The following is a 12,112-nucleotide window of genomic DNA, read 5'->3' on the forward strand; positions in this document are numbered from 1 at the left end:
GGGGGAGGAAGGAAGGGCCACCTGGGGGGAGCAAGTGGGGCAATTTGCCCCAGGCCCCACAGGGGCCCCATGAGAGTTTTCAGTGGGTCTTCAGCAGCAGTTCCTTCAGTGCCGCCAAACACACCCAGATCGAGTGAAGGACCCACTGCCGAAGACCCAGACCTTCTTCCACTCTCAGTCTTCCGGTCTTCAGCAGCAATTCAGCGGCAAGGGCTCCTTCCGCTCTGGGTCTTCAGCGGCAATCTGGCGGCAGGTCCTTCACTCACTCTGGGACTTGCCGCTGAAGTGCCCCAAAGACCCAGAGCAGAAGGACCCCCGCTGCCGAAGACCCCAGACCCCCTGAATCCTCTGGGCGGCCCTGGAGGAAGGAAGGTCTTATAATTAAGGTGCAGGCTTGGAATCAGGAGATCTGGATTTTATCCTTGCTTCTGCCACAGATGCCACATTAACCTTGTGCAAAGCACTTAAAATGTGTCTTTTGCCTGTCTTGTCTATTTAGATCATAAGGATAGGGCCTGTCTCCATGTGTATATACAGCAGCTATCATAACAGGCCCTGGATCTTGACTGGGGAATCAAGGTGCTACTGTGATACAAATAATAAGCCATTTCTATGCCCCAGCTTCCCCATTTGTAAAAGTGAGATACCACCTCCTACAAAGTGGATTGATTGTGAGGCTTAATAAATTAGTATTTGTGGGGTGCTTAGAGACTGCAGGATTGAGCACCATAGAAATGCCAACAAATAAGTAAAACTAAAGATGATCCCATTAAACCAGTCTTGGTCCGCCTTGACTCTGGGTTCTGAGGGTAGGATTAAAACCCATAAGTTACTCCCCACAGCAATGAGCAGAGAGGAGGTGCCCAGTAGCGGCTGGGGAACCCACCAATTCTGAGGGAGATGGCTCAAACATGTTCCTCTCCCTTGTAGTGAGGAACAACAACTTATAGGGGGCACATTTCGTCACAGCAAACAACCGTCCCAGCTACCCTCCAACTGACAGCCCCACCATCTCTGCGATCCACAGATAGCTCACTAAGTCAAAACACAAACACTGACAAATGCTCCCACGGGAACATCCTGCCCCCTACACCTCCCCAAACTATTCCACATTCCCCAAAATAGCATCTTTTACCCACCTCACCGCCCAGCCCTTCAATTTTATTAGCACAGCTGCCTTCACTCTTAACCAGAGGGCAGGATAAGCCTGTGGTTACTGTCCACTAAACAGAAACACCTGTGCCTCTCGCTTTTTAAAAAATATATGTATTATTGTTATTTCTTTTCTTCAGCGCACTAAGTCCCATGTTCTAAAAAGGAAAACAAATCCCCACTCTTATATTCTCTCCCACACCCCCACATGGCCCTGACAGACAAGCACAGACGGTGCAGCAAATACTTCACTTCGTTTTATTTTAAAGAAAAGGAGAGAGAGTGAATTCTTGTGGCATTCCAGAGGTCCCCAGACACTCATTTCGAATGCCTGAGTTGGGCCCCGGGTGAGTTTCAGTCTAAAAAAGGACGTGGGTTTCTAGGCAGCTGTCCAAATTCAACACAGACACTTTTTTATCTGTGGAAAAAAAACACCCAAAAGAGAAGGGAAGAAAAAAAATCCAGCAGGAGGGGGAGAAGCAGAGGGTGGGAGTGGCTGCAGGGGTGGCAGAAAAGGAGTGAGCTGTGCAACAGTCAATTTGAATTCTTTTCCGTTTCTCACTGCCCCGTCTCTTAGGAATTCTCCTACCAAGAGGGAGAGTAAAGGCAATAAGCTGCAAGTCTAACTGTGAGAGGGGCAGAGGTGGGTTCACGTACAGCCATGGCAACACGTGTGATGACAGTGACTGGCTGCTGTCCCCTCTGAGAGGCTGCCCCTGCCAGAGTAACGTAGGCTAATTTAGAAGTCAACTCTGCAACATCTGCCCTATGCTCTGCTCACAACTTGCGAGCTGGTCACACAATAGGGATGCGCTTGTTCCCTGATGGGAGTTTGTAGGGAGGGGCTAGCTCTAGGCATTAGCCAAGGAGACACCTGGTTCTGGTTTATGACATAAGATCCACGGTGGCTGCTCTCCTAGTTATAGCTACACCTGGATCTGATGCAGGAAAGTCTAGGCTGTGCCTTGGTCATGATAATGCAGTCCATTGGGATGAGGTTCATTGCGGAAGCCCTGCACTAGGGCCTGCTGGGAATATACATGGTTCAGACCCACAGGGTTCCAGTGTAGCCGTGCAACTTTGTGAAAGAAAATACAGTGCCCTCTCTTAGGACAGCGACCTTGGTCTAAAGAGAGACACGAAGGCATCAACTTCTCACACCCTGAATGTCTCCCCACTGGCACCAGCCAACCTGCAGTAATGCCTGACTAGGGCAGATGGGGTGTTGAGGGTGCTGTGGTGTCTTACCTCACTCAGTTTGGCCCAGTTGAAGGATTTCAGTGGGTGGGAAGGCTGTGGGATAGATTTCTTCCTCAGGCTGGTCCCGCTGCTGCTGAAGGTGGTTGTAGGAGGGGGCATCATCCCCATGCTGAAAAAAGGAGGGGCTCCAGGTGGGGGAGGTGGCCCTCCCGGTGGAGGAGGCGGAGCAGGTGGAGGGGGACAGCTGGAGAATGGGAGTGGAGGTGGCAGCGGGGGCAAACACTCCATCATCAGAGAGGAAGGCAAAGCTAATGGGCCACCAGGAGGGGGTGGGGGAGGGTGTGTGAAGGAAATGCCACCTCCTTGCTGGAAAACAAAAGAATAAGCAAAGGATGTTTAAAATGTACAGTAACTCCATGCTGCCAACTGATGTGATTCTCGCTCATAATATTTGGTGTTTTTCTTGAAGCCCCAGATTACAGAGTTTTATGATAAAGGAGAATCTCATCTTTCATTTGGAAGTCAAAAAGTAAGTTTCTAGCCCTTGTGGTAATAGAAACGAGCTTGAAAATATGACCCTTAAAATGCTCAAAACACAGAGTCAGTAGAAGGTGGCAAAATGTATTTTTCTTCTGATCCCATAAATTTTAGGGGGCTGACACATGATTTTTGAAATACTGAATATGTGCCAACTAACCTCACTAGCACAAAGATGGGAGGGAAACCCCTATCCATAGTGACTAGCTTCTAACGGCTGCATTTGGGCTCCTGGAGCCTGAGGCATGCTGGGAGTGAGGAAGGCGCTGCACCAGGCAGGACACAGCTGCTGGAAAGGTTAGGCCTGCAGAATGCAGAAGCAGCCGTAGTCCCTCCAGAGGCATCACAAGGAGCATTTGTTACCTCCATTTCCTATACCTGTATAACTGGTGACGTTTGCATTCCTCCAGCCAACTCTGGGGGTCAGAGGCAAACATGCTCCATTTGGGGGTTTCAACACAAATTATGGACATCTGCCACATTGTGGGAAGGGACACGCACCCTTCAGCTTTTTGTGCATGGTTAAATGAAGAGGGTGATTACAAAGAAAGAATGAGACAGACTATCTATAGACATGTGGGCATCGACCCCTGTATATTTTACCAGGGCACATACCCTGGACCCTAATGCAGGTCTATGCAGCCTTTATGCTGCAATCAGAGATGAGATTGTGACATGGGCGGGCATATCTGTGCTAGCTTTAATTAAGCGAGAACAGCTACAAATAGCTGTGGAGATGCAGCAGCCTGGGCAGCAGCACAGGCTAGCAATGCAAGTACACATCCACAAGTCTTAGTGTGCTTCTACAACTTATGCTGAAGCCCATGCTGCCATGTCTTCATTGCTATTTTTAGCCATGCAAGGGTAAAGCTAGTGCAGGTATGTCTTATCCATGCTGCAATCAGACCTCCGATTGCAGCACAGACCTATCCTAAGCCTCCAGCTTTGCAGCTATATACTCAAACTTCCTTGGTATGGAGGGCAGACACAATTCATCATTACTGTGCCTTTGCTCATTATTGATTTGCTTCTGTGGGATGAGAAGAAAAGTCTCAACCTCATACCGAGAACTCATTGAATTGAGCTACCAGGTCTGTCATTTGGTCCCGGGTCTGGCGCAGTTCCAAGGATTCTTTCTGTAGCTTGTCCTTCATCTTGTTCAATGTCTTCATCATTTCATCTTTCTCTTGGGTCTTTATCTCACATTCTCTTTCCTTCTTTTCCAGTCTGCTCATCAGCTCTGCGTGTTCTACAGAGAGAATGAGGAAGCATAACTGATTAAACAAAACCCATGAAAGCTCTCTAAGGAGATGTAAACTAGATTGAGATAAATAATGCAAACTAGTAATGGGGAGTTATAACCAGGAGCAATGGGATGAAATTGGACCAAGGAATATGTAGACTGATTTTCAGCATATATCACTTGACAGAGGCTTCTTTGGCTGTCGAATAGTCACCTATGAAAATTTGTGGAAGCCCCATCACTTGAGCCATTTAAACTAGACTAGAAAAGGCACTGGGAAATACACTAGTAGGACCAAACAAGCATTGTCCCTTGGTGATATGGACTGGACGATCAAAAAGGTCATCTCCATCTCTCCTGTCTGTCATTGTGTGGTTAAATCAGGACACCTCCCTCAGTTCTTCAAACAGAGAGAGATCACGTACCTTTTCTGAATTTCTCTGCCTGATCCCTCCACTGTTTCACTTCATTCTCATTCACCAGCCTGAAAGAGGAAACCAGATTATTTATGGTCTATTCTGAGCCATCCAGCCCTGTGGGCAACTAGAAAGACAACTTGCTGAATTGTATTATTTCCATACTGGGCCAGATCAGTGGTCCCTCTAGTTCAGTATCCTGCTCCCACAGTAACCAATACCTGATGATGACATAATTGGCCCTTAATGTGCCTGCATTATTGTTTAATGCTATACATGGGGTAGTGGGAATCCTTCCTGATCCCTTTTGTGATAAGTGGATGTTCTGGCAGTATGACATCTATTTACTTTTATCACAGCCCTCATGGCTAAAATTATTACTACTGCTGGTCACAAATTATCCTGACTCTTTTTTAAGTTGTAGGTGGCCTTTTCATTGCACTTTTGCAGTTGTGTTTTAGTTTCTTGGAGAAAGGCTGACTACATTTTAGATAACGTATCAATTGCCAGACAATGTCAATACCTCAGACTGCCATGCCATTTCTCACTAGTGAAAGAAAATACTCAGGAGAAGTAGTGATTAGAAAGGCAACAGAAGGAGCAACTATGAAAAAAGACCAGGTGCAAGGTCAACAATAAGGCCCCATGTTAGGATGGAGAGAAGGAAGTCAACTGCCAAATATATTTTTCAAAACACCTAATGAGAAATTAGCTCTGGCTCACAGAAGGCACTGCATAATTTTTAATAGAATAAAATTTAGTTCTATATAGGAGTTTATACTCAAAATATTGCAAAGCACTTTACAGAGTCTAGACCAGAGGTTTTCCACCTTCAGCTCATGGGCTGTGAGTAGCCCCCTGAGGTCACTGCAGAATCAAACAGTTTGGCATTGGAAGGTATAGTGCAGCACCAGGAATGGGTGCACGGGAGGAGCTGAGCGGAGGGATGGCTCATGCAACCACCTCTCACATGAAGCAGCTCACAGAATGAAATAACTTAAGAATCATTGGCCAAAGCCACATGTGTGTGAGGGAGGGAGCAGATATTTTATGGAGAGGTAAAAAACTATTTATGCTGTTTGGCTGCTGATTTATTTGATGTTATTTGAAATCTTCCTGAATTAACCCAAAGCCATAGACAAAGAAGATCTAAGTAGAGCTGGTCAAGTTTCAGAAAATGTCAATGAAACTTTCAACAATTTGAAAAAAACAAAAAACAATTATGTTAACATTTCATGACTTTTCTTCCTTGATTTTCCACCAGCTCTATAGCTAACAGAACTCAAAGAGCACAGGAAAGTAAAACACACTCTGGAAAATAAGGAACAGATTAAGCTATAGTTTAGAAAGCAATTAACTAGAAAATTTATAACAGATTACAATAAAATATAACCTAGATGCAAGCTCCTCAGTGCAGGGACCTAGTATTTTGTTTAAGTGCTATTTACAACTAAAGTGCTGGATAACAGAATTAAGAAAGAATAATTAACACAATTTACATCTTAATGATGTTCTTGACATTGAAGTTATCCAGTGGAGCTATATCTGGATCATCCCCTTTCTCATCCTGAAGAACGATTTGTTGTAGTATCCTGTCTAACAGCTGCCACTGCTGGAAATGTCCTCCATTCCACTTATCTGCAGGGAGAACCACCAATGTTCAAGTTACTATTCACATCTGAAGATGCTTGGAATTCCTGTATTCCCCAGACAACAGGCCAATGTTCCTCGCTTTCTTTCTTACCCATCTTAACAAAACAGGGGACGGGGGGAGTTTGTCTCATTGCAGGTAAATTCTAGAACATCGGTCCTGGTTCCGCATGGTCCTGCGCCTTGTATTGTCATTTATACTTGAGCAACATGGGTGTAAAATCCTATTAAATCAGACTCGTAAGAAAAGTGCATGCACAATCATGCACCTAATTTGTACATTCAAATTCTATGATTTCTACTGCAGATCAGGTAAGTGTGTGCAGAAATGCACCTACAGAGCTGTCTCCACAGGACAGAGTTGTGACTTTGCTACTTGCTGGGGGCTGATTTTTTTGGGGGGGAGTATCTAGATACCACAGTGACCAGGTATTTTACAAACATTTATATTCACAATTGGCATGCTCAGCTATCTGTAATTCAATTCAATACAACTTTGTGGACATAAGCTATAAAAAAAGTTACCAATGTGTTATAACAAAAAAAAAATTATCCCTCTGGTATGCATTGAAGGAGCCATGATCCATCTTGGATAGGAATACACACAGTGTACACACAACAGCGGGAAATGCACTGCAGGATTGGCCCAATGGATTTCAAAGTCTGGCCCTTTAAAAGCTGTTTTTATTAAATACTTCAAAACTGCTGAACTGTGCCTCTAACCCAACAACATTCCTATCAAGTTTAGCCCTCCGCTGGTAGCACATTCTGAGCTCACCCTGAGCCTCAAAGCATACGTGCTGTCTTGTACCACATTAAAGAATTGTGTCATACAACTGTTAGGTGGGTGACTGTACTTCTAAATCTAGCAGGCGCCCAATAATGCTCTGTATGTAGTCTCTTGGAAAGACACCAAGAGGGTTACCCCCACCTTCCTTGCTAAGCTTCTCAGTCTCACTGCTCAAGCCTGGGTGAAATTTACTAAAAAATACTCCCCAGGACTCTTTCCTAAAAGGACTGGGTTAAACAGTTGTATAATGATCTTGCTAAAGGCTCTTTACTGGCCACTACCCTTTGAAAGCATCAATCAGTAATTACCAATTGATTATTTAATCAAATAACTTTAAGAACCCATTCATATAATACCCTCCAAAAAGAAAATGCTGATTTGGTTTTCTGGTTAGGGTCTGAGAGCCTGATGCACTGCCATGAGACAGCAGCCCAAAGACATGCTTATTGTGGGATTTCCCATCAATGGGCAACAAAGGTTTTATTTGTTTTTGGTTTTTTAAAATTCCTTATTGCATTGTGATAAAATTCAAAATGACATCCATTCCTGGGAGTTCCCAGACTCTGAGCACAAGAGTTGTTTCTCTCTCCTTTGAAACTTTTAATTTAAACCCCCCAAATCTTGGTTTATGACAAGTTGGGAGGCCCCCAGCTTCTTAATTTTGTTTGCAAGTGCAGAGTCAAGATGCCACTTGTTAACTTGCAACCTTCCAAAATCAGCTGGTTGGGGTCAGTGTCAAATCCTAACTCCTTCACCCACAATGTCTGAACAAGCCTCTGCTGTATCAGAAAGAAAGTGCATTCCGTCCTGCGATCCATTGTCCCTTCTTTATATCAAGGCTCCTCACTCGCCTCTGCTCCAGGAAGCAGGGATGTACTCACAAGGCATCTGCAAGCAATGCTGAAGGACTGATAGCAAATAGGGATAGGCGTCTGTGTGCTTCAATCTCTTCTTGATCATCTCGAACATCTGAGAGGCGCTTTTTGTATCAATGTGAATCTGGAGTAGGCAGAGAAATAACATGAGAGAGAGGAAGAGAAACACACAGAATGGAAGATGGATCCAGGAGTGAAAACTCTTTAACAAGAGAGATGAGCAGGCCGCAAAAAGCAGGAATCCCTTTGCAATGACCCAGCAGAGGGGCTTCAGGAAGAAGAGGGCTGGCAGATAGGGAGTCAGGTGGGATTGGGATCAGCACTGCCACACCTGGTTGCAGTGGCAGTAAGGAACAATTCCCAAAAGGGTTGGGAGGCTGGGAAGGTGGGACAACATGCCTCTGTCCTTGTTGCACCTACTCTTCCCCTTCCTACAACGTATGTGCCCCTCTCCCCACCCATCTCCTCTAAAATGCCTCCCTGTCTCCACAATCTCCCAGGTGACAACCTTCGGAAATGTACCCTGGGTTTTGTTATTGGAAAACTCGGAGATGGGTCTGAGCCACACCCAGAGCTGAACTCTCTTAAAGCGAGGGCATATTTGGATCCAGAATTTTGGTTCAGGCCCATGACTATTGAGAATGAGTTCCCGCCACCCTTGCCTTTTTTTGTCCCTGAATACTCTGCACAATGCAGAGAGGAAAACACCTTTGTTCAAGCCCTTTCGCAGGAACCATGGCAGTGTTTAATGTTTTCATTGCTCACGTGTAGTGTCCTCATTCTGTACATGAGAGACATCAAAGAGCAATCATCATCCCTTTAGCAGCCATGGCTGTTCCTTGCTGACTGCTTGGGAAAGTCGCAGGCTTTTGAATTCAGCAGCCAAAGCAGCTATTCAGCCTCTGGCAACTCCAGCTCCCACAAAGGCAACTCACCACATCAAACCGCTTGGCAAGTTCCAGATCGTCCTCATTTCTCACCATCTCAAAGAAATCTAAGTGCCTAGGAAAGAGGAAAACAAATCCAACAAATCTGCATGGCACTACTCTCACCTGGACCAAGCTGTGGCAGGGGAGAAGAGGAACTCCATTTCCTGACAGAGGGCTGTGATAATGGCAGGTTTGATGAGGCAACAGCTTCTCCCTCCTCCCGCCACCCCCAAATGATGGGACTGTCCGGACACCTTGTAATATTTACACCGTCATGCTCAGAATACAGGGCATTTAATGGGGCCTACTGACAAGCTGGGAGGTGTGGATTGCCTGGGGTTCAACAAGTTGTTAATCCCCATTTAAGGTCCTATGTCAAGGTGATTGCTGCTTTTAGAGCCTAAAAATGAAAATAAAATAGGTATGACATGCTGTATCTTGACTGACACAATATCACTCACTGCATAAGGGGAAAATCCACATGCCCTGTTTACTTGCCAGACTGCTGGAATAATCTCATTCTTATGACATGTAGCATAGAGAATTTCAAGTATTCCATTAAACACAAGACATTTTGTCATAGTGCTTGGGGTCCGCTTAAACTGCGCTAGCCTCCAGGGCTCCATGCTCGCTTTGTCTAACTTTGTTCCATTGTAACATGTGAGACCCAGCAGCCCCACTGACTTCCTGTTGAACATCCTTGGTTACTGGATAAAGAATCATCACTAGTCTAGTGGGCCAGATTCTCATTTCAAGTACAATAGTGTCAATCCAGAGTAACACCGCTGACTTCAGCCATTTGGCCAGCTTTCAACCAGCACAAAGAGCACAATCTGGCCCAGTACTGCTAATACAATGGGGTATGTGTGTAAAAGGAGAAGCCCAGCAACATATTTCAATATTCTGAGTAAAGACTTGAGCCAGCTTTGTTATCCTTCACGAGAGGCAATTGGATTTAACCTGGTATTTATACAAAGTGTCAGGCTGCAACATGTCATTGTTTGATCCTTGGGAAGAAATCTCACTCACAGTGTTCTCAGCCATATTGAGGTTTGAAGGAAACCCCAGTTTTGATGGGACAGCCTGTTTCTTGCAAATTAGATATAAAATGTAAGGGCCTGATCTGGCTGTCTTCCAATCCATGTAATTCCTGCAGAGAATGCTGCCATGCTCCAAGCCACCTGGCACCTCCAGAGAGTGGTTTGAACTAGGGTAACGGGGAAGGGGGAAGAGGGAGTAGCACAGCAGTCCCTCTCCATGCATAGGTGGGCCACAGGAGAGTTTGCTCCACAACACACCACCACACTCCACATCTCCAAAAGATGTGTGTTCTGCATTGCTTCACTTTATACTCTGATAAACTTCTACAGGCTCCTCAAGATCCTCAGGTCTCTCAGTCAAATCACCTAGTTCTAAAAAGTTTATTTTGGCTTGTAATTTCTGAAGAGTCTAATTTAAGCTGCCTCAGTCAATGCAGCGAAGTACAGAACTTAAATTAAGTCACCAAAGCAGATGTGCCACACTGGAGAGCCTCTTTAATATCTTAACTTTTAAAATATATGACCTAAAGAACCAGAACATTAGCCCTGTGCAACAGATGTTGATTTGATATATTTATTGAACTGTGGTTCTGTCTCTTTCCTATCAGGCTTGTGGGGTGGTGGTGTTTTCTGTTTGTTTTTACTGGTGATCATCTACTACTGAACAGCACAATTCTGGAACTCCAAATGTTTTCATGTGGCCTCCATAACCAATCTGCCAATTCTGAGAATGCTATACCTTTTCTTTCTTATTTTTTTTTTTGGGGGGTGCGGTGGGGGCGGGAAGTGGCTTTAAGGGAGAGACCCAACAACAGCAAGCTTGAATGGAAACTCAGTTGGAAGCTTTATTTTTGGAACAGCTACTACTGCTCTATAATGGAGTATCTATTGTGAAATATCATGTCTCACCTGTCTAATGTTGCATTTTCATGTCCTCTTAGCTTGTCAATAACAGGTTGAATTCCCAGCATCAGAAACTCATATCGCAGGTGCAATCGGAATTCCAAATTGTCCTTACAGAAGGGGAGAAAAAACAACAACTCAGTTTCCAAAAGATTTTGGACAGATTCACTCAAAGGTAAATTCCTACTTTGAATATCACCTCTCCTGCTTTTAAACGTTCACAGGTAGAGTCACGTCCCGTGTTCCCACTCAGAATTTCTCCCAACAATCCTGACCTTCCATCAAAAAAAGCAAGTTCAAACTGGGCCTTCAGCCAGTGTGTCATTCTAGGGTGACTGTGTATTCTGCTGTTCCCCCTTCAAAACAAAAGTCCTCTTATAACTGTATCAGTTCCATGTATCCTTCTGGGAAGGGAGCCCTCAGAGACCTAACAATGCTCTATAAGTTGCTCAACAGGGGACAGAGGAAGAGCAAAGCGACCAGCATTTTCTCTATGAGCCAGAAGCTTAGGTCTCTTCCAAGCCTGGGTCACAAGCAAAAAGAATTTTAGAGGCTTCATTCAAGCTCACATCTATGAACCTCACAAACCCACCATGCACGCTGGCATATTTGGGAGTCTCTGCTCAGGAGTGGCTTCAAGGGGGAGTTGCAAGCAAAGTGTGAGGAAGACATTGTGAGTTAGGATAGATATGACCAGTCAAGCACCTTTTCCAAGAACTAAACCCACTCAATAACACTGTAAGACTTGCCCCTTGGTCTAATAGCCATTTTCAAAGCAAATAATTCAGTAGCAACAGCTCGGTTGTAGATGGAATTTCCAGGGCGGTGACTCACCTCGCCCGCGCCAGCATTCAGAACAGCATTGATAAAGGACATGATGGCCGTTTTGAGATTCACCTCATCCCGGTAGCGCCCCATGCTTCGGTCTAGCTCATTCAGCAATGTCTGAAACACAAGGGGTGAGGTGAGAGAGACTAACAACATTCATTGCTTTCCACTGCACAACTCCCACATTAGCTCCTTGTGAATGGATAGTGAGCACAGTCAGACTGCCTTTGATGTGTCACATCTCTGCTTAGAGTATAAGTAGTTCAGAGGAGGGACCACGTCTACCTGTCCACATTCATCACAATTTGGGGCACTCTATGAAAAATAATTAATAATAAAATGCCCACTTGATCCTGGTGGAGAATCCCTGCCTCGTGCTTTGGAGGAAAGCAAATCCCCGCTCCCCTTTTCCATTAAAGTCCCTGTCAGTATGAGCTTATGGCAGAAGTAAGAGGACCTTCCCTAGCCCAGATCTTCCAGTCAGTTTAACTCTGCATGTGCAAGACAAAATCTCTGTGGTTAATGCATCTTGGCCCATTTAGATCAGTG

At 45.0% G+C, this 12,112-nt stretch overlaps 1 protein-coding gene across 5 annotated transcripts in view; it reads right to left on the reverse strand.

The window, feature by feature from the left end:
• The window catches only part of DAAM2 (dishevelled associated activator of morphogenesis 2), a 278,539-nt gene that overhangs the window by 51,604 nt on the left and 214,823 nt on the right, over nt 1–12,112 (reverse strand). For all 5 annotated transcript variants that reach the window (XM_050948442.1, XM_050948443.1, XM_050948438.1 and 2 more), the window contains 8 exons: nt 11,570–11,680; nt 10,742–10,845; nt 8,799–8,865; nt 7,870–7,987; nt 6,048–6,186; nt 4,558–4,616; nt 3,954–4,138; nt 2,401–2,718 (listed from right to left, as the gene is read on the reverse strand). In XM_050948442.1, the coding sequence (XP_050804399.1) occupies nt 2,401–2,718; nt 3,954–4,138; nt 4,558–4,616; nt 6,048–6,186; nt 7,870–7,987; nt 8,799–8,865; nt 10,742–10,845; nt 11,570–11,680 (1,101 nt within the window). The remainder of the gene's footprint in view (nt 1–2,400; nt 2,719–3,953; nt 4,139–4,557; nt 4,617–6,047; nt 6,187–7,869; nt 7,988–8,798; nt 8,866–10,741; nt 10,846–11,569; nt 11,681–12,112) is intronic.

Source organism: Gopherus flavomarginatus, chromosome 4 (assembly GCF_025201925.1).
Source record: "Gopherus flavomarginatus isolate rGopFla2 chromosome 4, rGopFla2.mat.asm, whole genome shotgun sequence".
Taxonomy (NCBI): domain Eukaryota; kingdom Metazoa; phylum Chordata; order Testudines; family Testudinidae; genus Gopherus; species Gopherus flavomarginatus.